The sequence below is a fragment of the Drosophila ananassae genome, chromosome 3L (genome assembly GCF_017639315.1).
Source record: "Drosophila ananassae strain 14024-0371.13 chromosome 3L, ASM1763931v2, whole genome shotgun sequence".
NCBI lineage: Eukaryota > Metazoa > Arthropoda > Insecta > Diptera > Drosophilidae > Drosophila > Drosophila ananassae.
In genome coordinates, this window is record NC_057929.1 from 7,049,812 (window position 1) to 7,073,620 (window position 23,809).

The 23,809-nt window shown below is 47.8% G+C and overlaps 7 protein-coding genes across 11 annotated transcripts; 4 read left to right on the top strand and 3 right to left on the bottom strand.

Annotated features, from left to right (window-relative positions):
- The first annotated feature begins 29 nt into the window (after positions 1-29).
- LOC6495818 lies at positions 30-608 on the top strand. The gene is made up of 2 exons (XM_001959612.4): positions 30-226; positions 278-608. The coding sequence occupies exons 1-2, from the start codon at positions 145-147 to the stop codon at positions 514-516; spliced, it is 321 nt and encodes a 106-aa protein (XP_001959648.1). The 5' UTR covers positions 30-144; the 3' UTR covers positions 517-608.
- LOC6494797 (high mobility group protein 20A) lies at positions 535-2,382 on the bottom strand. Its single transcript, XM_001959613.4, has 3 exons — positions 2,348-2,382; positions 1,426-1,827; positions 535-1,367 (listed from the first exon to the last, which is right to left on the bottom strand). Exons 1-3 carry the CDS (start codon positions 2,365-2,367, stop codon positions 638-640), a joined length of 1,152 nt encoding a protein of 383 aa, XP_001959649.2. The 5' UTR covers positions 2,368-2,382; the 3' UTR covers positions 535-637.
- Positions 2,383-2,586: 204 nt separating this feature from the next.
- Positions 2,587-4,768, bottom strand: LOC6494796. Its single transcript, XM_001959615.4, is given in 3 exon segments — positions 2,587-3,732; positions 3,735-4,086; positions 4,152-4,768. Coding segments are annotated over 3 exon segments (1,545 nt in total). The 5' UTR covers positions 4,409-4,768; the 3' UTR covers positions 2,587-2,796.
- Positions 4,769-4,936: 168 nt separating this feature from the next.
- On the top strand, positions 4,937-5,915 carry LOC6495819 (dynein regulatory complex protein 8). The gene is made up of 4 exons (XM_001959616.4): positions 4,937-5,101; positions 5,163-5,400; positions 5,457-5,667; positions 5,729-5,915. Exons 1-4 carry the CDS (start codon positions 5,089-5,091, stop codon positions 5,837-5,839), a joined length of 573 nt encoding a protein of 190 aa, XP_001959652.1. The 5' UTR covers positions 4,937-5,088; the 3' UTR covers positions 5,840-5,915.
- A 94-nt stretch (positions 5,916-6,009) lies between these two features.
- LOC6495820 (membrane-associated guanylate kinase, WW and PDZ domain-containing protein 1) lies at positions 6,010-17,922 on the top strand. Its single transcript, XM_014908020.3, has 6 exons — positions 6,010-6,802; positions 8,444-9,343; positions 14,462-14,645; positions 14,710-16,750; positions 16,810-17,035; positions 17,092-17,922. The coding sequence occupies exons 2-6, from the start codon at positions 8,590-8,592 to the stop codon at positions 17,547-17,549; spliced, it is 3,663 nt and encodes a 1,220-aa protein (XP_014763506.1). The 5' UTR covers positions 6,010-6,802; positions 8,444-8,589; the 3' UTR covers positions 17,550-17,922.
- Positions 17,923-18,110: 188 nt separating this feature from the next.
- LOC6494794 (protein mago nashi) lies at positions 18,111-18,919 on the bottom strand. Its single transcript, XM_001959618.4, has 2 exons — positions 18,533-18,919; positions 18,111-18,478 (listed from the first exon to the last, which is right to left on the bottom strand). Exons 1-2 carry the CDS (start codon positions 18,791-18,793, stop codon positions 18,296-18,298), a joined length of 444 nt encoding a protein of 147 aa, XP_001959654.1. The 5' UTR covers positions 18,794-18,919; the 3' UTR covers positions 18,111-18,295.
- On the top strand, positions 18,920-23,783 carry LOC6495821 (protein O-mannosyl-transferase Tmtc3). Of its 5 annotated transcripts, none has more exons than XM_032450152.2 (4): positions 18,920-19,129; positions 20,390-21,623; positions 21,691-22,472; positions 22,536-23,783. In XM_032450152.2, the coding sequence occupies exons 2-4, from the start codon at positions 20,426-20,428 to the stop codon at positions 23,418-23,420; spliced, it is 2,865 nt and encodes a 954-aa protein (XP_032306043.1). In that variant the 5' UTR covers positions 18,920-19,129; positions 20,390-20,425; the 3' UTR covers positions 23,421-23,783. The 5 variants fall into 5 exon arrangements, with proteins under 5 accessions (XP_032306043.1, XP_001959655.2, XP_032306045.1 ...); XM_001959619.4 differs by having other exon boundaries at positions 18,920-19,075; XM_032450154.2 differs by lacking the exon at positions 18,920-19,129 and adding an exon at positions 19,167-19,393.
- The last annotated feature ends 26 nt before the right edge of the window (positions 23,784-23,809 follow it).

Genomic DNA, 23,809 nt, shown 5'->3' on the forward strand with positions numbered 1-23,809 from the left:
AAATTTAGCTTTGATGTATATTTGTTTCCAAGCATTCCATTCATAACTTGTCACATTATTCTGGTCCCAGTCCAGCTCACATTTGGCAGTCGTGTCGGAAAGGGCTATATTTCTCCCTCGGGCTATATCATCAGAAGTGTGAAAATGTTCACCTTACTATACGGAATCCTCCAAACCATCTCAGCCGCCATCTACACCTTGGTGGCCACGGTTTGGCATATTCAACGTGAGTGGGTCTTTTGGTATTTGATTCCTTAATCCGTCTTCAACCTAATAGAGGCTCTCACCAACCTAATGATGGCCACTTTTTTGTTCGCTTTGGGATTGGTGTGTCACCCAATAATGGTTATTCCTATGCTGTTGGGCGGATACTATGTCCTCCGCAACTTCTATTTCCATCGTGCCAAGATCCAGCGAGGCGATGACACAACTGATACTTTGTCGCGCACTCCACGTCTTCGCAGCTTCCGCAACATTGGGAACATCTCCTCGCGCAGCGAAGACAACGAAAACTAATCTTTGTTGTAAATTATAGAGTGCGGGTTTAATCTGATACAAACACATTAATGTAAGGACATAAATTAAATGGTTAATAGTTCTTAAACGTATTCTTAGACTTATACTGGAACGGTGGCGATTAGGGCTTTAGCAGACTGGAGGTGTCCAGCTTGCGCAGTGCCTCCCGCGCCTTCAGGAGTGCAGTGTTGTTTGGCTGGCCGGCAAGGGATGACAACTGGCGGACGTACTTGTCAACGTTCTCCAGGCTTGGGCCGCTTGACTCAAAAGAGGGGAGCGAAATGCCGACCAGCGATGTCACCAGTTTTTGTCGGAGGGCACTTAGGTAGGACTCTAGCCGCACATTTTCCTCCTTCAGCTCGGCCACCTCGGCCATTACTTTCGCATAGCCAGCTTTAGTATTGTCCACGTGCTGCTCCAGCACCGCGTTTTGCTGCTCCAGATCAGTCTTGGCCTTGCGCAGGGTGCGCAGCTCGTTCTCGGTGCTGCGATTGTGCTCGATGAACTCGTTTGTGTAGATGGGAATCTCTCCGGGTTGAAGGGGACGCGGAGTAATGACGGCCGCTGGTGGTACTGGCTGGGAACTGAGTGCAGGTGTCGTAACTGGCGCTGCTAAAGGAGCAGGAGCTGGAGGTGTGGGAGTCCGTTTGACTTGGGCCAATGGGATGTCGTCCGGATCCTCGCTTTGGCGTTTTACGGGCGTCGTTTTCGCCTTCGGTTTCTTACCCTTGGCGGCGCTGGTGTTTTCTTTTGGAGTGGGTTCTACCTTGGTTGCCTTCTTGGCCTTTGCCAGCTCCTTGGCCAAAATTTCGGGGTGTTCCTTAAGAAAAAGTTGCAGCTGCTCCTGATAGCTGAAAAATTAAAAAAAATATTTACAAATTCTTGGAACAGATGGAGGGATTCTCTTACATGGCCTTTTCCTTAGCGGCTGCCTCCATGTAGGGCATCTTGCGGTCTTCCGACAACTGGTGCCACTCCTCCCCTATGATTTTGGTGTGCTCCAGGGCAGTGCGCTGGGGCTGCTCGCGTCGCAGCTCCTCCCGGCGGTCGTTCATGAAACGCACATAGCCGTTTAGCGGCATCTTGGGTGCTCCGGCCACGTTAATACGACGTTGGGCAAGCTTTTTGAATTCCATTTCCTCTTCCGAGTGGCGTCCTTTCTTGGATTTCTTCGTTGCTTTAACAGGCTTGTCTTCCAAATCCAACTCTTCCAAGGCACCTGAATCCTGGGACAGGGAACTGACGGGTACGGTGGCAGGTGAATCCACAGCGGCAGCTGCAGTTTCCTTGGCTTGTTCTGGCATTTCGATTCTGTACAGTTTTAATGTTAATTTATAATTATTTTTTTATTTTAATTTAAAGTTGTTTATAAACGTTATGATGTTTAAAAGGTATTATTTTAATCAGTGCTGCCTGACTGGCCACTTTAAGGCTGCCATCTCAGAAAAATAGGAAGATTTTAAAAAAGACATACATTTTATAAAGTGTCTATAAGGTTTATCAAGTTTTTGTTAAGTTTTTAATAAACAAATATATATTTATATTTTCGTTATGCTTATTGCTTATTATCATTAATACTTTTTCTATTGAAACTATCTGGCAACCTCTTTCAACCTTTAAGTTTTCCGAGGGTAGGTTTGTAACTTTTAAATGAAATGGCTCATAAAATATGCTTTCTCTTATTTCAAAGAATTTTTTTTATTGCTTTATTTAACATCAGTTAAAATGATAGAAAATAATCTCATTAGATTAGCGTGAAATGATTATTTCCGTAAAGGCTGGGTCATAGTACACCTACGAATAGAAAAGAAAGTGACTCATTTCTATTTACCCGCAATAGTATCTGCGCATGTTGAAATTGCGTCACAAAATATGGCCTGATTTAAGTTATGATGGCCTGATGGTTATAGGGGTAGATATGGTTCAAGAACCTGAAATAATAAAAAATGGTAGAAAACACAAATAGTAGTTTTTTGGTTTGGGTTGTTTATATTTTGAATATATCTTTTTTGCGAATGTTTTAGCAAATCCATTGAGCACATTACAATAAGAACATGTAAGCCTATGTGGTTATAAAGTGTTAAACATAAATGGAAACATACAGTTAAACTTAGTGCTTAAAATGAATATCATATGTAAAGCCTTCGATGACGAAATTCTATACAGCCTATAACTAGTAACTTAACTTTAAGCGGCTGCCAACCTTAACAATTAAACAGAGAGAACGAACGTTGGGCCAACATAATTTTCAATTTGAAAAACGATCACCAAGCCCAGGGCCTAAATCAAACTTGGGAATAGCTCATCAAAATTGCTCTGCCACGCGAAATCTTCCTCGTCGACGGGCAGGGTGAGTGGTGTGGATGATGGCGATCCCAGTATGGACTCATAGCCGTGGTCTGAGGTCGCTGAGTGCAGGGACAACGCAGGAGATTTAGCCAGGGGTGAGATTGCCTTGACGCGAGGGCAGAGAAACCGTTCAAAAGACTCGAAGCTCTCGTCGTCGGAGTCTTCCGTGGCATTCACCACATTGAGATAGACTTGCGACGGCGACGTCGCTGGCGGCGGACATTTCATCACCACATCTGTGGCGTCGTCGCCAGCGGTGACACCGTCGCTGTAAATCTCCATGACGGCCTCATTAACCGGCACTGCGTCGCCGTCCATTACAATGGTGATCGAATTCGTCTTGGCATCGTAGGTGCCATAAACCGTATCCGGAGTTCCCTGCATGACTGAAGCGATTGGCGCTGCCGTTTCTGTCTTGGCTGTGGTTGTTGTCGTCGGGACCGGCACTTCTGTTTTCTGTTTGTTTCCATTTAACTCCAACACCGGCACATTAAGGCTGTGCTTTTTGTTGGTATCCTCTTCCTTCTCTAAGCCACCAGCTCTATGCCCGCTGGATTCCAGGCGCTCTGTTGTGGACCCCACCACTGATCCAGGCAGTCGCTCCGGCTTGCCTGTATCTTCGGCAGCAGCTGAGCAGCCCTCTCCAGGGCCTGTCTCCAGGTCTGCGGTGATATCTGCGAGCAGACTTTCGGCCAGCTCTTCGAGACGCCGGACGTCGAATTCTTCGTCGTCGCCAAGCATGTCTTGTAGAGAAGGCAGAGGGCCACAACCTTCCAGAGAGAAGCCAGGCTCCGGCTGCTCTTCAGCTGCTCCGTCAGCAGACGCGCTGACGACTGTGTGTCCACTTGATGTGTACCCTGCTGCAGAGGGTCAGCATTGGATGCTGCGGATCCAAGGTTTGTGGACGCACAGCCCTCAGCGCCTATGCTGGCGTTGGATTGGCTGTTGCTGGTGTTGGTGATGATGGTTGTGGCGGTGGATTTGGAGAGCTGTTGCTGCTGCTCTTTCAATTCGGCGAGTTCCTGTCGCATGAGCTCCAGCTCAGAGTCCAGTTTGTGATTCTTGGCCAATAGCGACTCATTGATCGCCTGTAGGCTGTCGCACTTGTTCTGAAGTATTTCCGTCTTGTCTGTTAGTTCTTTGATCTCATATTCCATTTCTTCCATGCGGGCCTTTTTGCGGTCACGCGATGTTTGTGCTGCCACCCGGTTCTTTAGCTTCCTGTATAATTAAGGGGGTAGGGAACTTTTAGCTCGGTCAGAAGGGAATCATTTATTCAAACTTACTTTCTCTGCACTTTCTCCTCCCAGGTCAAGTGGTCGAGGCGGCGCTTCTTGGCCTTTGGCGGCGCTGCCGCCATGGTCTCCTCCTCTATAACACTGTTTGAGGACGAAGCGTATCCCGAGCTCGAGGGTGTGGGCGATGAGCTAGCCTTCAGAAGGGCAGCCGTGAGGGGTGCTGGTCGAAGCTTGGGCAGCGAGGCTGATGTGATTCCCACTGTCCGCGGTACGGATATCAAAACTGTATTGGCGGTGGGGGCCATGGTGAAAAAATTGCTGTTCAGGTTGTGTGTATTAAAATGCGTTGTGGTTGCGACTTGTTAGAGGCGCTTCCGTATTAGGTTTGCATTGTTTCCGATCTGAACTTTATCTGATTTCTGTTTCGCGACTTGATTATGTTGTCTCGTTGGCTGCGACTGCGCTTCTCGGACGCTTTTCAGGTTTGCACCTCTTCATTGCCTCGGGCTTTTCGGCCTTTGTCTCACGCAATTTTCTTAGTCACCTTTGCAACTAGTTTTCCTCTGGGCTGTCGTGTTCTTTCTCAAGTGGGTGGATGGAAAAAGTTGACGTGGCTGTTTTTGGTTGGGCGCAGTGTGCCCAGTTTGTGGCAATGGGCGTTTACGCCTACCGCTTGCCCATTAAATAGGGTTGCCAAGGCACTAGTTTTTAGAAAAGCAGCAGGTCCCACAAAAAAAGGCGTGCTTTTTAAATATGTACGATTAGAATAAATCAAATCTGTAAAATAAGCCATTAAAAATAAAATGGCTCTTAGGCTTTTGTTTAAAAAACCTGTCACTTGGCTTTTAATTCAAAATCAGAGAAGTATTCAGTATCGACAATTTCAGTACATGAAATATTCAAAAAAATTTTAAGTGGCTGAAAATTTTCCGTGGAGATTATTTAACAACGAAAATTGCATAAGTGTTAAATAAAATTAAGTGCAATGGAGGTTGGCGGTAAGCAGAGGATGATACCATGTCCGATTTATCCTGTTTTAATGCAATCTACCATCCACAGTTTCCCTAAATAACGACCTGGAGGTCCTAATTTCGGAAGCGTTTTGCATTTTTGATACGCATGGTGATAAGTACATAGATACCCGAAATGTGGGCAACGTCCTCCGATTCTTGGGCTGTGTGCCCACTGAAAAGGAGGTTCAAGCTGTGATCAAGGCCACAGAGTCGCAAGACTACCCGGGCGAGACTCATTTAACCAAGTTCATGGGTCACGTCTCCCTCCTCCTAATGGACAAACAGTGAGATGATTCAACGGAAATTTTGAGCAATTTTTAAAACATATTTCTTTGCACAGAATGCAACCGGCGCCGGCTGTAAAGATTCTCGAGGCCTTTCAGACCCTAGATCCAGAGAATAAAAAATATCTGACCAAGGAGTATTTTGGAAAGTTGATGTCGGAGGAAGGGGAACCTTTTACTGACGAAGAATTGGAAGCAATGTGGCCCGTGGCCATTGATCCAATCACTGGAAATGTTCCCTTTACCTTTTACATCAACCAACTAAAGGTTAATGCATGCTATAATCTTATTATTTCTTCAATAATCTACTTTATTGAAAAATCTACAGCACAAGTCAGAAATCTATGATATTGCCGAAGTGGTTAAGGAGGAATTGGCAGAAAAAGCCGAAAAGGAAAAGGGCAAGAAGCCGGCTCCAATCATCTTTGCACCTGTATGATAGACCCAAAAAGAATATTTCATTATCAAAATTATGGGCATACAATAAAGTGCTATGTTATTTTTCAGAATCTAAATGGGACATTAAGTAAATGGGAATTTAAGTGTTGTTACTGTTTAATTTTGAATATAACGACTTAATGGCGGCTTGCCCGATAACCGATAGCCGATAACGTGGTATTTATAGTTTTGCGGTCAATGGTCACACCATATTCAAACCCAACGCACCTAGCTTTGTTTATTTTTTGTTTGTTTAATAAATAAAAACTATACCTTTCTGTTGAACCATCGAGGTGAAAATGTGCATTTTTAAAGTAACAGTATTTAAATTAAATTAGAAAGAGCACCTGGCTCTCCTGTGGCGCTGTGCAGTGGTCGCATTGCGCGTGTGTGTATGTGGAGGGCAAGCAACAGGTTTTATTCAGTTTTTATCAGCGAGGCTCGGCCTCCTTCGCGTCATTTGTTTCTGAGTTTCTGGCGTGTTCGGTTCGCGTCGACGCTTCTGCTCCGTGTGCTTTTCCAGCGGGAAAATCAACTATCCATCGGATGCGAATATAAACGGCAAATAAACGCAATATAAGCCACTGCTCTCGCCACCCAGCATCCATCCAACAGGTGTGCATCATCTATCCAACGTGTTTTTCGATCCAATCGGCGGCAATAACAAGTCCAGACTTGGCCATATTATCACGGTTATTAAGTGCCACCGCATCTCAGTGCCAGTGCCAGTGCCAGTGCCCGTGTGTGTGTGTTGTGTGTGTGCTGTTTGAGAAACGCGTTTTGCAGTTTTCATCGCCTCTGGAAACCGAAAACCGCCATAAAAATGGAAAGTGGTGCCCGGCACTCGTACTGATACTGCCTGCCTGCCTGGGTTGGCCTGCCAATAACGATCTTCATCATCATCATCATTGATCCCTCACGTCTCGCGTCTGGCCAAATAAATAAACAAACTGGAAGAAAAAAGGTGCGATTTTTGAAAGTGTTTGATTGAAAATTGTTTATCTGCTTCTCTAATATTTGGTCAATGCCATTCCATTCCATGCCAGTGACCACCAGTCGTCGCTGGAGTGTTTATTTATGATCGATGGCCGGCCATTGGGTGCGAATTAGGAAATAAAGAAGTAGTTGTCACTGAATTCTGGTTTGTTTTTCATTACCTTGGCAATGGCTTCGCAGAAATGAATTTCACCCATGAAGTGAAATTGCTGGCTTTGTGGCTGGCGCTCCCCTTGTTGACGGCAACCTGGTCGTCGGTCGTGCGTTGCGCCTGATTGCAGTCGAAAGTTAGGCTCCCCCAACTCTAATGCTCCTGGCCAGCTCGGACGACAGGTGGCTGGGCATTTTGTGGTACGTTTTAGGTCTCTTTTAGGCGAGGCAACTGAAACAAACCACCACAATGGTTTTCCTTTTACCTGAATACACACAGAGAAATTAAGGACTCATTTAATATATTTTATTTAAATTATAGATAGATAGATTAAAGATAGCTAAGCTCATCACAATTTATTTCTCATGAATATTATCTTTATATTTTATAAACTATTATCCTTCATATCCTTTTCTTCCTGTGCACTTGTGGGGGTTACCTTTTCGTTTTCAGTTTTTGGATTTCTGGCGATCTGCTGGCTGGTAGCTGGTGGCTGCTAGCTGGTGGCGGTAACTGGTGACTGGTGGCAGTGGCGTGCCCTGAAAAACTCGTTTCTCGCATTTGTTGTTCTGTTTGCTGGAATTCTGGCCCGCAGCTCCTTCTTCTCTCGTGGCCTCTCAGTTTTCCATTTTTAACGGCTCGTCTTCTGCCTGAAGTACAATATAGTGTGTTTTTTTCACATAAGAGTAAATTTTTCGCTTGAGGAACTTTATGTGGCTGTCGTGTTTGATGCCCCTTTTTTTCGCACAGTTAACTTTTCTTATATTTCTGCCCTCTTATTCATAATTTTGTCTTGGGACTCCCAATTTTCCTATCAATAATTTTCTGTACAAAAAAAAGCAAAAGAAAGTTTTCGCCATAAAACAAAATAAGTGAGCTGGCAATTAAACGATTTATCTCGTTAAAAAAAAACCACTTCAAGGCTGAAAAAAAACATTTTGGAATTAACTCAATTGCTTTAACTGGCGAAAATTTGAAGCAAAAAAAGTTAAAGCCGCCATGGAATTTGCAAGAAATTATTATAATTATATATGTCTGTCATGGGAAAGTCCAAAGCAGAGTCTTTAAAAATGCAATGTCAACAATAGAAGGGGTGCTCCACGGAGGAGGAGCTGGAGGAGGAGGAGCGAGACCAGTTGGAGCTGCAAGTCTGCCTGCCGAGTCGAGAGCTAGCCACTGAACAATGATCGTGTCTGGCCCGGAGCTGTCTAACTGGATAGTTGGCTTCGGAGCTCAGCAATGTTAGATATTTAAAGTATTTCTGAATTTATGTGCTGGCTGGCACACATCTTGGCCAGGCCAAGAAGCCTCTTGGTAGCCTCATCCAGAAGAGATCCTATTTCACACTGTGACTCACATCTATGGCACTTTTTTATGGCTCTTGCCGTGCAAATTGTTTTCATATTACTTTGCATATTGCTAATTAATGGTTTCTCGCTTAATTATTCCGTTTGGCAGCTCCCTGATAGATACTATAATGAAGTCCCAATGAAAAACGATTAAGAGAAGACGCCTTCAACGCGAATGCAATGGCCAGACAAAGCACTGGGCTGTAGAACGCTGAAAACAAACAAAAGATATCCAACAAGATACCCGTTTCTAAAATGCCAATAATCACGGCCACGACAACGGCATCGGCCGGCGGAGGAGCAGGTGTGGCTGTCAGGGGCGTAACCGCATCCAAGTCTCCCACGGATTACCTAATGCTCCAGCAACAGCAGCAGCACCAGCAACAGCAGTCGCACTTCAGCAACCACTTCTATCAACAAACACCACAGCAGCAGCAGCAGCAACAGCAACAGCAGTTGGCGCCTCTGAACACTTCCCACCAACATCAACATCAACATCAGCACTCACATCCACATCCACATCCACATCCTGCTGCTACTCCGACCAGTTTTGCAACATTTAACGGAAACTCAAATCTAAATTCTAGCCTTGCCAACGGAAGCGGCAGAAAATTCAATTCCAGCCGCGACAACGTGGACGATAATGGCGATGGCAACGATGTGGACGACATAGCTGGATCCGTCTCTGGCTCCGCAGATGTGGTTGGCAATGGGAATGGCGAAAAGACTGCCGGTCTAGCGCCACCACCCGGCATCCACCATCATTCGCGCCCGCCGCCACCGCCGGCAATCAAGAAGTCGTCCCAGCCAGCTGGGACAGCCGCCGCCTCCCGCGAGGATGTGACCTCGCTGAGTGGCACTTCCTCGCTAAACAGTCAGATGTCGGTGCGTAATCAGTTTGTGTCCGGACTGCCGAGCAATGGAACACCCGTCGGAGAAGTCAACGGCAGTGGAGGACCAGTCGCTGGTAGAGGAGGTGCTCCCAACAGCATCCTCAAAGGCAGCAAGGGTGAGCATGAGATTCGAAGGCCTAATGATGTCTTTAAACATTAAATGACCCAAAAGTCCATTAGATTAAGGCCATAATTAAATATTTAACTCTAAAGTATGTGTGCTTAGTGTGGTTTGGAAATCGAATTGCCATTTCAGACTCGTCTCATAAAATATTAAAATTAATTTGCAGGCCGGGTCGGCTCTTAAACCAAAATTCAGGGCGGTTCGACTCAAGTGACTCATTTCCGCCCACATATGTATGCCCCCGAGTGGTTCCACTTCCACTCCACTCCCACTTCGGATTAAGTTTCAATTTCGTGTTTTTTTTTTTGTTTTTGGTTTCAATTTCAACTTGAAATGCACTTGCCACGAAATTAGTTGGCTCCAAGCGGGGGGGAAATTAATGAAAATAAAGAAGAAGTCTTGAAGGTCTTGAAGTACTTTTCTTCTTTTTGGCCATCCACGTGCTCTAAGACCAAGTGGTGTAACCCAGCTCCACATTACACGTCCCAATACGAAGTAACCTTCTTTCGCGAAGTGATGGTTGTGGGTCTTCGTTCTTAGCCATTTGTAAGAGGACTAAGTATTACACTTTCAATATAACACTCTGGCATGACTAGGCACTCTACTCCCATTTCATTTAATCCACCTGACATCACTTTCTCACAGGTTGCTCCCAGAGCTAGCTGAAGCCCCTGAGCCCCTAAGTTAGTCAGTCGATCCAGTTGCCATCTAATTTATGTGAGCCCTCATTGTGTGGATATTGTGTCTTGGAGCTCGTAAGACGACATTCATGAATGAAAGCCCAGAGAGCTGGTTCATTTTAAAGCCAAAGAAGGTAACCTCGATACCGATTGAGTGTGTCTGTGTGTGTGTGGGGGTAGCTGGCATATAATTGCTGGTCTAGAATCCACATAGATGATGTGGGAATTCAATATTTATGGAGCAAGCGAACGACTAAATTGCTGTCTTAACTGGCTAAATGGTTTGGGGCTTGTAGGTGTGGATTCGACTATCAAGTCGCCAGTAATCTGCATGAATTAGTCTTCGAAAAAATGCCCAAAAATCAGTCTCATATTAACTTGTTAGTCTTTTATAAACACATCATCAGATAATATTAAGGGGATAACCCACACACTCACGTCTCACCGTCAACACCGTCTAGGTGTGGATGGGAAATCGCTTTCGGAAGTTGGGCAAGATAGCCGGGTTTAGTATGTATCTGAATCATCTGTTAGGAGTTTGCCGCTTGGCTTAGTTTCCCCTCAACCAGGGCCATACTGTCCCATTGTTTGCCGGCCGTTGAGTTTCGTAACACATCCAGTTCCAGATGGGAATTGCTTAAATGAATATGCCTAAATAGTATCCACACATACGGGGGATGTTGATACTGATTCTGGCCAAGAGGTCTCGCTGAAAGCCACCTCTTGGCCAGGTAGCAATGAACTCGCCGAGAGCGTGCACCTTACAATCTCCAGCCCCCAATGTCTGCTCCGACATTGTATCTTGGTTATCATTTACGCCTCACGTCAGATGCAATTAGCAGTGGGGATTCTTTGGTGGTGTCGGTTATAGAGATTGCCCCATGCCCCATGTCCCATGATGCGATTATTAATTTCTTGATTACGAGACAGTGGCTGGGGGGCAGTAGCTCTAGTTTATGGCGTGCCATGTAAGCCAAGTTAACGAAGCAGCAAAGCCAATTAGATGCCATCATTAGGCGGAGCAGGGAGTCCGTGAAGGAGTCGTCACAAATGACATACAGTATGGAGAACAAAGAGGTCTGACTCTCCGCCTCCTCCGAGTCGATGACATCCATTGAGAGGAGTCATGGCCATGGCGGAGGAGCAGGAAAACCAAGAGGGGTTGCATTCCAATGCGGGCGGAACAGCAAGTGGCGAGGAGGTCCATCAAATGGACCCGCTACACGCCAACTCTGCAACCGGGTAAATTGCCGGTTCTGTTGTCCGCTAATTGATCGTCGACTTGGATTGGAGTCCATTGCGTAACTGGGAACTGTGGACTCTAGAAAACTGCACAGGCCTAGCGGCCCAGACGGGTTTTCAGATGAAGTGGCAGAGCAAACATCTCATTACCGGACTTTACTTTGCCATTGTAGAGTTCTTTTGTTAGTAAAAGGTTTATGAATAAAGAGCTTCACTTTGTGTTTTTAATTCTTTAAGATTTCTCTTTATTTATTAGCTGTTAAATAATTGAAACAGTCGTGCTGTAATCCACGATCCAAGAGTGACAATCCCATCACGAAATAGGTGATCCCAGAGCTGACAGCTCATCCAAATAAGTAGCACTGGCAGTTGGGTGAGCAAGTTCAGGCGAATACCACGCCTCTGTTACGGTCACGCCCCTGGCGACCGTGCCTACCGTGACCTATACGCCGCTCCGACTCCTCCTCGTTCCATGTCAGATAGCCATGTTAAATAGCCAAAAAAAAAAAAAAAAAAACGAAAACATCAAAAGCGTGCGTAGCTTTTTGTTGAAAAAAAAAAAAAAAAAGAGTCAATGAACTAGCACTGGGATTGTGCGAGTATTTAAGTATTTTAGTCCGACTTTACGTAATTTGTGGACTGCTCGCTGGAGGATTGTTTGTATCTGCTTCAATTACACCATATGTTGGCTGAAACTCCCCTGTTCCTCGGCTCCCCGTCTCTTTGTTTGTTGTCTTGGCTTATTTTTAGATCTCTGCCGAAGCACTAATGCACTCCCGATCAGCGATAAGATGGAGCTGGGGATAGATGATCTCTCTGGCGTACGGTTCTTTCGGTTCCATTCAAAGTCCCGAAATGCAATTAGCCACAATCTTCCAGGGTAATCGTTTGTCAATCATTATCATCAGCAGTCAGCAGCGCCGCCGACTCGATCGCAATCCCCGTAATTATGAGTAATGCTTTGTGTGGCACAAGCCCCGGACCCCAGACCAGGCCTCGGGTTTGCGTGGCTTGGAGGTCCGCATTTTCTGGCGGTGAGTCACTTGCTTCCAAGCGATCTCCTCAGCGGAGAGAGTTTCTTTTCAAAAGAACCTCCAACATGTTTTCGCTCAAGTACCTTGATGAAAGTGTTCCGGGCCGAGATGATAAGATAGCCGAGTTCTTTCTGTGGTGGGATGATATTTTGGCATTCAGATTGGTGGATAGTCGACTCTTTTTTGATAAAGAGTGTGTTGGGTAATAGAACTACGATTTGTTTAAGGTATTCCGCTCAAGGATCGGCTAAAAATTGCCCAAGTTATATCCATAGTTTGGAGCCATAGTCAAAAATACCGGATCTTGCAAGGGGCTCCCCCATAAAAAATCGAAAAATATGGTTAAAAAATTGGATTCTCAGGTGTTGATGCAGAATGGTAGGGAATTGTCCCCCAAATCTTTTAAGGTATTCCGCTCAAGGATCGGATAAAAACTGGCCAAGATATATGTTTGGTTTGGGGCCAAAATGGAAATCGTGGATTTCACAAGGGGGTCCATCAGGAAAAATCGAAAAATATCGATCGAAAATTTTGTTTTCAGGTTTTGATGCAGAATGACGCGGAATTGCCCCACAAATCGTTTAAGGTATTCCGTTCAAGGATCAGATGGAAATTGGTAAAGATATGAATGTAGGAAGCGGACTATCTGAAGGGTGTTCCAGATTCGCATCTATTCGAAGCTAGTTTATCTTATTTGTTTCTGTTATCTCAAATATATGATAAACATTTATTAATAACTCTACAAATTTAAAGCTAAACTCGCAAAAGCATATTTGTTCCTGTTTGAGAATCTGAGAAAACAATATCTTCAGATTGGAGTTTCGGTAGCCCTGGCTTGTGCTACACACACAGCATTATTTGTGTGCTACATCTGGTGATCAAATAGTCCCCCTCCAGGCCACTCTCCGTCCGTGCCCCACTCTGCATTCAACAAATATTTATACAACGCTAGCAAGTGAAGTCGAGAACGGAGCAGTAAACTGTGCCGCATAGAACTTCCGTGCTGGGAGAGCTCACAGCTCCCAGAACTGCGAGTCGGCCACTCCCAACTCCCAACTCCCACTCCTCCATCACCCACTCCCATGCTCGTTAACACTTTCTGGATTATGCAGAGTCCGGAGTCTGGACTGCGCAAACACAGCGTACGGGGATTGCAGTTATTCAAACGAGCTCCCCACTCTCCAGTCAGCCCCAACGCCCCACTCAGTCTCGGCGCAAAAAAAGAGTCACCAAATCAAACATGGTCGCTTTACCGTTCAAAGATGTGTCACCTCCATCCCGTTGGCCGCATCTCGCTCCGTTCCATTTGCCTGGCAGTCTCTGGCATAAATATTCATCTTTCTATGCAAATGATTCCCAATATGTTTTGACTGGAGCTTAGGCGGGTCTTTTGCTCTCTACCGGGCTCGTCATTCGATTAGCCCGCTTGTATGCCCATCTCTGTGGGCTTGCCTTTGTCCAGGGCATGCACCTTAAAAGGGGTTAACGACGATGCTCCATTTAGATCTGTTCTTTAGCATAATTCCTTAACAGCTTCCCTGGAAATAGTTGTCAGTCTTAGTCCCAAACTCTTATTAAAACAAGCTTCTCTAGAAGCATTTTGGAAAGTACTTCTCTCAAGTATTATTGTCATAGATTCTTGGTCCCAAGTCGGAAGATCTTAACGGAATGGGAAAGCGAAAGGTTCGTTTAATTGCCGCGACCATTCTCATTCAATTCTTATACTTGGCCATAATTAAAATTTCCCCATTACTCATTCAGCATGAGTGGGGACTTGGCCGGTGCTTGGCTGATTATCATCCCATCATCTCAGTGGGCCAGTCAGGAAAGTAGGTCACAGTCTAGTCAGAGCCTGCTTGGCCACTGCTAATAATAATTATTGTTCTGGACTGCCCCAATCGGCAACTCGGAAACTCTTTACGCTTCATTCCCCACTCACTGGCAGAGAGGATTGGGTTGGGAGCGGTCTTGGGGAAGGAGATGAGCTATTGTGGGGGCAGTTCGATTTCAAAAGACTCCACCAAACTATTCTCGGCTGGCTGAGCATCAGCTCCACTGGCAAGGTGACTCTCCGGAGTCAGGTTCATTGAACGTTTTGAGGGTGGGCTGGATTGGATTATTTAATCAAGGTTTCTTCGCTCTTCCCCTGAACAGAGAACCTCCTGCAGAATAACTACTTCAATGGCGACGAGAGCCTGGGCAGCGAGTGCGGAGCTGGCGAGGGCCAGCCGCAGGAGCCGCCTTTTGTCAACCACGAGGACCCGGGAGACGGCCTTGGACCCTTGCCACCCAAGTGGGAGACGGCATACACGGAGCGGGGCGAACTCTACTTCATCGAGTAAGTATGCCTCTTGGAGGAGCGATTGAAAGTGCGAACTAACATGATTCTCATTCCCGTAAAGCCATAACACGGGAACGTCCCACTGGCTGGATCCCAGGCTGTCCAAGTACCAGAAAAAGTCACTCGAGGACTGCTGCGAGGATGAGCTGCCGTATGGCTGGGAAAAGATCGAGGACTCCATGTACGGAATGTATTTCATCGACCATGTTAACCGGAGGACGCAGTACGAGAACCCAGTGCTGGAGGCTAAGCGACGAGCAGCGGAGCAGCGCCAACAGCAACAGCAGCAGCAGCAGATCCAGCAAGAGCAGCGCTCCAAGACGCCGACTGTGCCACCACCAGTGCTGCCATCGGAGTCGGCTGCAGAACGGCAGGAGGAGGAGGCGCCCACCACCAAGCTTCCGTACAAGTTCACCCGGAATCCGGCAGATCTGCAGGGCCAACGCATCAACACAACATTGTTGAAGTCTTCCCGTGGTCTGGGCTTCACCATTGTGGGCAGTGATGGAAGCACCGGCGGGGACGTGGAGGAGTTCCTCCAAATCAAAACCGTAGTGCCGAACGGTCCGGCCTGGCTGGACGGTCAGCTCCAGACGGGAGACGTACTGGTATACGTGAATGACACCTGCGTGCTGGGCTATACGCACCTCGACATGGTCAACATCTTCCAGTCGATTCTGCCCGGCGAGCGGGCGATCCTGGAGGTGTGTCGCGGCTACCCGTTGCCGTTCGACCCCAACGATCCGAACAACGAAGTGGTGACCACAATGGCGGTGGATGGTCGCGATTCGGACAAGCAGCGTCGCCTCAACATGGATGGGAATTACAACTTCCTGGACTTGTCCGGCGAGGGAGGGAACAGCGCGGGCGCTACTGCCAATGGAAGTGGCTTCATTCTGATGAAGAAGCCCGAACTGTGCACCTTTTCGATCATGAAGGGCTCCATGGGATTTGGGTTTACCATTGCGGACTCGGCGTGTGGGCAGATCGTGAAGAAGATCCTCGACCGCAACTGCTGCACTCAGTTGATGGAAGGCGACGTCCTCCTGGAGATCAACGGCATAAATGTGCGCAACAAGCCGCACTTCTACGTGGTGGAGTTGCTCAAGGAATGCAGTCTAACAACGCCCACGGTCGTAAAGATTCAGCGCACCCCGCCAGACCAGCCCGCCCAGATCGGACAGGTGGGAAACGTGGCCAAGCTGCGTAAGAACTTTGTGGGCAGCGGTCTGTTCCGGAGCAAGACGCCCACGGCGGATCTGTACAGTACGCAGGTGAAGGAGGTGCTACCCATGCGGCCGAAGACTCCGCTGGTGGACACCAGGCGGGCGCGGGTCCAGACGCCTAGCAACGAGCTGGACGGCGAAGTCGGAGCTGGGATCGGCACTGGAGCCAACGACTTGGAAGCTCGCAAACCGATTCAGTTCCAGACCCAAGGAAAGTCAAACAACAGTCTGCCGGAACTGGACGATGTTCCCTACATGGATCCGTATCCCAAGATGGTCAGTCGGTTGAATGAACGCCTGGCGGAGGCGACTCTCCAGGGGGATTCGGGTGGTATATACGGCCTGCCACCCAGTATGCAGCCCCTGCCGATGGCTCACCACGAGTCCTGCTACTGTTACGATTGTCAGGCGCAGCGTTACCGCCCCGGATACTTCATGCAGGCCCAGCAGGCGGGGATGGCCGGTGGCGGGCAGGGACAGTACTCGCCTATGCAGACTGCCCACCTCCAGAACGAGCGCATACAGCGACGGGTCAACGAGCTGCTCAACGATCGAAGACGGGTTGGCTTTGCCAATCTGGATCCTACGACCCAACAGGTCCACCAACAGCCACAACAGCTCCAGTCGCAGCAGCTGCAGCATTCGCCCAGTTGGCGGAGCGGAGCCCTGCTGGACGCCTCCGAGGATGCGGATCAGTGTGAGCTAACCGAAGTAACGCTGGAGCGGCAGGCGCTGGGCTTCGGCTTTCGTATAGTCGGCGGCACTGAGGAGGGCTCTCAGGTCACCGTGGGCCACATTGTGCCGGGTGGTGCTGCGGACCAGGACCACCGCATAGCCACGGGCGATGAGATTCTCAGCATCGATGGAATCAATGTGGTAGGTAGAACGATAATACTTGTTTGATCTCCAAGGTAACCTTGAAAATTCATTCACAGCTCAACTCTTCGCATCATAAAGTGGTTTCCTTGGTCGGAGAATCGGCCCTTCGAGGCCAGGTAACCATGATCCTGCGACGGCGTCGCTCGCCTCTGTTGCAGCAAGCTACGCTCAGCTCTCAGATGCGACGGTATCCCTATGATGTGATTGTCAGCCGACACGAGAACGAGGGCTTTGGCTTTGTTATAATTTCTTCATCCAATCACTACTATGGATCAACGATAGGTAACTAAACGCTTCCAAAGTCTGTATATATTAATCATAAACTGTTTTGTGTAAAGGTAAACTGATACCGGCCAGTCCGGCGGATCGCTGCGGGGAACTGAAGGTGGGCGACCGCATTATTGCGGTTAATCGGATTGAGATAGCCGGAATGTCTCACGGCGACGTGGTTAATCTCATCAAGGAGTCGGGCCTGCATGTGCGTCTAACCATCGGTTGTCCGCTAAAGGAGGGCGGTCCCAGTCCCGGTGGCAGTAGCGTTGGGCTTGGCAGCCACACCCCGCTCCAGCCATCGCCTAGTCTTTCCAAGACACCAGTTCCACAGCAACAGCAACAGCAGCAGCAGCAATCGCAACAATTATATCAGCCACTGCAACAGCAGAAGCTGTATCATCATCACCAGCAATTGGAAATGCCAATGTCGATGCCCATGCCCGGAAGTAGTGGCTACTTGGAGCGACCCAGTACCAACATCGCGGCCACTTTGGCGCTGCACCAGCAGCAGCCACAATTATGACTCTGAGACCTACGGATTCGGCTCTACAAGAGCTTTCTCTAATGTAAGATCCGTCGTAGGCAGCTTCAAATATTTCATTGTAAAATAAGTTTTAACCCCAAAGACTGAATATAGAATGTGAATCTGTAATCTGAATCTTGTAAGTCCGTTTTTATACATGTGTGTGTTTAGATCCCGTCATTTTTAGAGTAATATTAAGTGTAGAACGTAGTTAAGTTACAATTTATTTTTTGCCAATTTTAAAAGTGTTTTAAGTATATGTAAGTGATCTGCGTTAAATTGTACAAAATGTAAAGGACTTCAATATTTTATTAATTGTATGTCAACCAGTAAGTTGTATTTTTCAAATATACACCCATCATTTATAACCATATTATTTTTTCTTTTGATTCAGTAAGTGATGAGAAATGGGTTTTGTTGTAGGCTTGGATCTGCATGAAGGAGTACTTGATCGGATTGGAGCCCGTAGGTGGGCTGCTATGATGGGGGATTTGGTAGGGCAGACTCTCTTGGAGTATGTTCTTATAATATATTCAGAGTTTAATATATTCAACTCGAAACTAAATGGGTTCGAACTGGTTTATTGTTCGTAGACTTTATTCTTCATTATACAGACTTCATTTAGTTATTCTTATTGTACGAAATTTGTACATTAGAGCTAATACAAGTACAAGTATTACAAATCGATCATTACAAAATATGAGTCGCCTGCTGGTTGAGGCTTTAGCTTAAGATAGAATCGGTTCTTATATGGGTTTGATCTTGAAATGCAGGCCAATGAGTGAGAAGACCAAACACTTGAGATCCTGCACCAAATAGTAGAAGCAGCGCAGTCCCTCAGGATCCTTCGACCGGTTTACATCCACCAATGACCCGGTTTTGGATGTGGTGAACGAGATGTGCTCGTCGCCGATGACAATTTCCAGTTCCTGAAAGACACATGGTTATTCCTTGTGGCCTCTGTACTTGGTGACGCCACTTACCTGTCGGCCCACGCGGTCTGGAGGCGGCCAGGGCAGATCGTCCTCCTGCATGATCTCTGAGTCGATGATAATGCGCTTCAGTTCTTCCATCACGGACTGGTGAACAAAAGCCTCCTTCCGGATCATGGTGTCGTTTTTGTAATTTGAGTTGTTGGCGTACCGCAACTTGCCATCTGGCCGAAACTCAAACTCCAGGAACTCGTGCCCAAACTTGCCCTTGTGGCCGACATAGTATCGCAAATAAAAGTCTTCCGTGGACATGGCAGGATCTGTACTTTCTCTGTTTTATTCAATGTTTTGCGGAAAATGCTAAAAAACTTTTCCACTTTTACCGACAACACGATAGGGATGGAACAGTTTCGATGAAACTATCGGCTTTGTTGCGATACCTGTGAATGGCAAACCGAGAAGAAGAAGCTGTTATCGGCGAATCGATAACACAACAACAATCTGAGCTCCGGACACATCTGATTATTGTGTTAAAATGTAATTTAATTCGTGTAAATGCAACTACCTCAACAAGTTTTGCTTCTCCGGGCCACGGTAAGAAGCTGCAGCTATGAGTCATAGCTCTGGAAGGCCAACAAAGGCAACATTGTAAATATTGCAACAAAGTTGGCAAATCTGTGATTTGTGTGTTGTTGTTGGTGTGTGTGTGTGTGTGTGTGGTGGCCACCGTCGACGATGTAATGGCGTCCCATGTCCCATGTACGGGAGAGGACACAAATGCGGATGTCTCTCCGGATGCGGCTCCCGCCCAGCTATAGCTACAGCTACGACTTCGCTTCCACCCCTGGCTCCGACTCCGATTCCGGTCGACGGAGGCTCTACGGATGCCTGTCCAGCCGTATCTCGGTCAAAGTAATTTTACAAAAACACAAACAGCCATTAATTTGCGGAGAGCCACGAGAGAGGCGAGAGAACGGCGCAAAGTGAAAGTGCAAGGACTCGAGGGCTCATGCGCCGCACTTGGCGGGAAAACGGAGCACGTGCGACCCAGTCGTCCTTCGGGAAAAGTTGGTCGTGCAACAAAGTTGCGCTCAGCTGCGGCACCGACTCCCAACACAATCTCTGCTCCCGGGTGCGTGCGCTCTTTACGAACACTTACTTGGTGGTGGTTTGTTTTGACTGTTCGTCCAGAAAATCGATGACATTGAGTGCAACATTGTTGGCCTGCCCCTCCGACCCGGACCCGATGCAGCCTGCATCCGCCACCCGCCTAGGCGGGAGATGATGTGCCCCGCCTAGTAATGTTCGAGTGCTGCGCTTTACCTCCTCCAGGTCCCCACAATATTTACACCGTTTATGCAAACAAACGCTCTCCCTCTCTGTCGTTTTCTCTGGGCTGCAGCACTCTCTCCGGCCGGATCCTAAAACCGGAGTCCTGTCGGGGAGCAGTTTACAACTTTGTTAACTTCGGGCGGGCCTTTGTGTGTGCAGTTGGTATAGAGGACAGTAACCGGGACGGAGTTACTTTGTTGCGCATTAATTGATTTTTTCCGCAATCCGGACTTGTTTCTTTGTAAACTTCAAGTGGCAATAAAAACCGTAGAAAGTTTGTCATTAAAACCCATTGAATACGGGCAGTAGCCGTGGGAATTATCTCAGTGGGAATAAAGGAATCTGTGGTAAGAAAGAATGGTGTGTGAAAGTAAGAGGGTCTCGGGTATGTATCCACAAAGTACTCTATATGCGTGTCCTGTACGTTACTGCAAAAAGAAATGGAGCGCATTCCAATGCGATTTACAACTCTATGGGAATCAGGGTCATCTGTGGCTATAGTTTATGAACATTTTTATGAACTATAAATTTTATTTGAAAAAAACGAAGTAATATAAACAAGCACTTCCTTTCCAGGACGCCTAGGGAAATAAGTCCTTTTGACGTTGCCGCATGCAACATTTCACCCCCCCGACCAACCAATTATGGATACATGAAGCGTTTCGGAAAGTAACGCAAGTCAGCATGTCAACGAATCCCCAACCCCTAGCAAGTCAACTTGCATCACCCTCCGGCCATAGTGCCGCATGCAATCGTGTCCGGGAGAGGGAGGTCAGGACAGTGAGCTCCTCGCAGCGAAACTTGATCGAATTTCTATGCATATGCGCGGCATGCATCGCATGCTATTACAACAGTACCCAGTGCGGACTGGTTTTCGACGACATCAGCGCCATCCGGGACAACAAGGACCTCCGGCCGCACACGCCACTGCGAAATGTCTTCCTCAACGACTTCTGGGGCACACCGATGCGCAAGGAGCAGTCCCACAAGTCCTATCGCCCGCTTACCGTCCTGACGTTTCGCTTCAACTACTTGCTGCATTCGTTGGAGCCATTTGGCTACCATCTCGTCAACCTGCTGCTGCACCTAATCGTCTGCTTGCTGTGGCGTCGGGTGTGCCGGCTGCTGCTACGTCAGTGTGCAGCATTGGGCAGTAACGCCATCGCCACATCGGCGTCATCCTCTTCGCTCAACACATGCGCTTTTGTGGCCTCGCTCCTCTTCGCCACCCATCCGGTGCACACGGAGGCCGTTACTGGCGTGGTCGGGCGTGCTGAATTGCTCTCTTCCATCTGCTTCCTGGCGGCTTTTCTCACCTACGCGAAGTCGGTCGGAGACTCGGGCTGTTCCCGACGCACTCGATGGCTGACGTTACTCGTCTGCTTCGGCAGTTGCCTATTGGCCTCCATGCTGTGCAAGGAGCAAGGCATCACAATCGCCGGAATATGCGTCGTCTACGAGCTGTTCGTGGTGCAGCAGCTGCGGCCGTTGGACCTGGGAACTCTGGTTCTTCGACTCTTCGAAGAGCAACCAGAACAGCAGTCGCCGAAATTAGTGAATCGTATTTCCAACCGGCGTTGGTCGTCGCCAGTTCTGTGGAAGCGCCTTACCTTCCTGGTCGGAATCACGCTCTCCTTGTTAATCGGTCGAGTCTATGTGATGGGCTCTCAGTTGCCCATTTTCACGCGCTTCGACAACCCAGCATCGGCGGCGGACTCTCCCGAGCGCCAGCTAACCTACGCTTACCTCATCTACCTGAACTTTTGGCTGTTGCTCTGCCCTTCGCTTCTATGCTGCGACTGGACAATGGGTAAGTACATCAAGATAGGTTTTTATCTGATCTTGATTAATGAACTGCACTTATCGTCCTTGGACAGGCACTGTTCCCGTGCTCGAGGGATTTGCTGACCCCCGCAATGTGGCCACGCTGTGTACCTTTATTGGGCTGGGAGCCCTAGTAGCCAAGGCCTGTTTCACCCGCAACCTGGCCCAATCGAGAATCCTCATCATGTGCCTCGGCTGGATGGTACTGCCGTTCCTCCCGGCCTCCAATCTCTTCTTCCCCGTTGGATTTGTGGTAGCTGAACGGATACTTTACATGCCGTCCATGGGCTACTGTCTGCTGATAGCTTACGGGTTGCAGCAAATCCAACAACGTTGCAATTCCCGGTGGCGCAACATTGGCCATGCAGCATTGGCTGTTCTGTTGCTTTCGCACGGCTTGAAGACGCACCAAAGGAACTGGGATTGGCGGACGGAGTATTCGCTGTTCATGTCGGGTGTGCACGTCAATCAGCGCAACGCCAAGCTGTACAACAACGTCGGCCATGCCCTTGAGAACGATGGCAGGTTCGAGGAGGCACTACTATATTTCCAGCAGGCAGTCCGCATCCAAACGGACGACATTGGGGCGCACATTAATGTGGGGCGTACGTTGAACCACCTCAAGCGGTATGCAGAAGCCGAGCAGGCGTACGTGCAAGCCAAGGCTTTGTTCCCACAGGCAAAGCCCGGAGTCAGCTATCACGCGCGCATAGCCCCCAACCATTTGAATGTGTTCATCAACCTGGCGAATCTCATAGCTAAGAATCAAACGCGATTGGAAGAGGCGGACCACCTCTACCGACAGGCCATCAGCATGAGAAGCGACTATGTTCAAGTAAGATTTTTAAATACATTCTCTTTAAAGAAAACTAACACTGAAGCTATCTTTTACCAACAGGCGTACATTAATCGTGGGGACATCCTGATGAAGCTGAATCGCACTGTCCAAGCCCAGGAGGTCTATGAACAAGCGCTGCTCTACGACAGCGAAAATGCAGACATCTACTACAACCTGGGCGTTGTGTTCCTTGAGCAGGGAAAGAGCCAGCAGGCCCAAGTTTATTTCAACAAGGCCTTGGAGCTGTTTCCCGAGCACGAACAGGCGCTACTTAACTCGGCGATTTTGCTTCAGGAGTTGGGCGGCGAAGAGGCACGTCGCGTGTCCCGTTCGAGATTATACAAGGTCTTGGCCAAGGACGACCAGAACGAAAAGGTATACTTCAACCTGGGCATGCTGGCTATGGACGAATCCAGTTTCGACGAGGCGGAGCAGTTTTTCAAGCGGGCCATTCACCTGAAGCCGGACTTCCGCAGTGCGCTGTTTAACCTGGCCCTGCTTCTGGCAGACACCAAGCGGCCTCTCGATGCGGTACCGTTCCTCAATCAACTGATTCGCCATCATCCGTCGCACGTAAAGGGCCTCATACTGCTGGGTGACATCTACATAAACCACATGAAGGATCTGGATGCGGCAGAGAAGTCATATCGCAGCATACTTCACTATGATCCGAACAACACCCAGGGGCTGCACAATTTGTGCGTCGTGTTTGTTGAACGGAAACGCCTGGCCAAGGCGGCCGCCTGTCTGCAGCACGCCCAGCGCCTGGCGCCCGGAGAGGACTACATTGGGCGGCACCTGCAAATAGTGCACGCACGTCTGCAGAAAATCAACAAGTTACCTGAGTCGGCGCCAGAGCGGGAGCTCGCGTACGAGGACTATGATCCGGACGAGTTTAAATTGCCGAAGGATCGGCCGACCCACAAGTCCCGCAAGCGAGCATAGCTGAGGTTGAAATAAATCAAATGGATCCCCTACCACAATGCATGTAAAAAAAGACAGGCTATGAAGCCAACTTGAGTCGATGGAACTGTGACGTTTGCAGTCTGATTAAGATAAAAAAACACAAAATGGATTCAAAAATCCATTGTACTTATTAGTTATACACCGATTTGAAACTCATTTACACGATATTTTTATACCCGTTTCGATCCTTTGCTGTTTTGCAATGTGTGACGACTAATTTATCCTTTTTGTACATACAATATACTATAATTTGATGCGGAACGGAAGCTGTCTTGCATTTACCGACATAGCGTAAAGAGTTGTACTTAACTAACGTAAATAAATATAATACAATGACAACTAGTTTTTAATGTTTCTTTTTAATGAAA

Bases quoted from the DNA above. Each gene is read 5' to 3' on its own strand.
- LOC6495818 (XM_001959612.4), top strand. From the start codon at position 145: ATGTTCACCTTACTATACGGAATCCTCCAAACCATCTCAGCCGCCATC. The intron at 227-277 runs GTGAGTGGGTCT...TCAACCTAATAG, and splicing joins CACGGTTTGGCATATTCAAC to AGGCTCTCACCAACCTAATG.
- LOC6494797 (XM_001959613.4), bottom strand. From the start codon at position 2,367: ATGCGCAGATACTATTGCGG. The intron at 1,828-2,347 runs GTAAATAGAAAT...AAAACTGTACAG, and splicing joins ATGCGCAGATACTATTGCGG to AATCGAAATGCCAGAACAAG. The intron at 1,368-1,425 runs GTAAGAGAATCC...TTAATTTTTCAG, and splicing joins GCCGCTAAGGAAAAGGCCAT to CTATCAGGAGCAGCTGCAAC.
- LOC6495819 (XM_001959616.4), top strand. The intron at 5,401-5,456 runs GTGAGATGATTC...TTCTTTGCACAG, and splicing joins CTCCTCCTAATGGACAAACA to AATGCAACCGGCGCCGGCTG. The intron at 5,668-5,728 runs GTTAATGCATGC...AAAAATCTACAG, and splicing joins TTTACATCAACCAACTAAAG to CACAAGTCAGAAATCTATGA.
- LOC6495820 (XM_014908020.3), top strand. From the start codon at position 8,590: ATGCCAATAATCACGGCCACGACAACGGCATCGGCCGGCGGAGGAGCA. The intron at 9,344-14,461 runs GTGAGCATGAGA...TCCCCTGAACAG, and splicing joins CATCCTCAAAGGCAGCAAGG to AGAACCTCCTGCAGAATAAC. The intron at 17,036-17,091 runs GTAACTAAACGC...TTTTGTGTAAAG, and splicing joins CTACTATGGATCAACGATAG to GTAAACTGATACCGGCCAGT.
- LOC6494794 (XM_001959618.4), bottom strand. From the start codon at position 18,793: ATGTCCACGGAAGACTTTTATTTGCGATACTATGTCGGCCACAAGGGC. The intron at 18,479-18,532 runs GTAAGTGGCGTC...TGTGTCTTTCAG, and splicing joins CAGACCGCGTGGGCCGACAG to GAACTGGAAATTGTCATCGG.
- LOC6495821 (XM_032450152.2), top strand. From the start codon at position 20,426: ATGCAACATTTCACCCCCCCGACCAACCAATTATGGATACATGAAGCG. The intron at 21,624-21,690 runs GTAAGTACATCA...GTCCTTGGACAG, and splicing joins ATGCTGCGACTGGACAATGG to GCACTGTTCCCGTGCTCGAG. The intron at 22,473-22,535 runs GTAAGATTTTTA...TTTTACCAACAG, and splicing joins TGAGAAGCGACTATGTTCAA to GCGTACATTAATCGTGGGGA.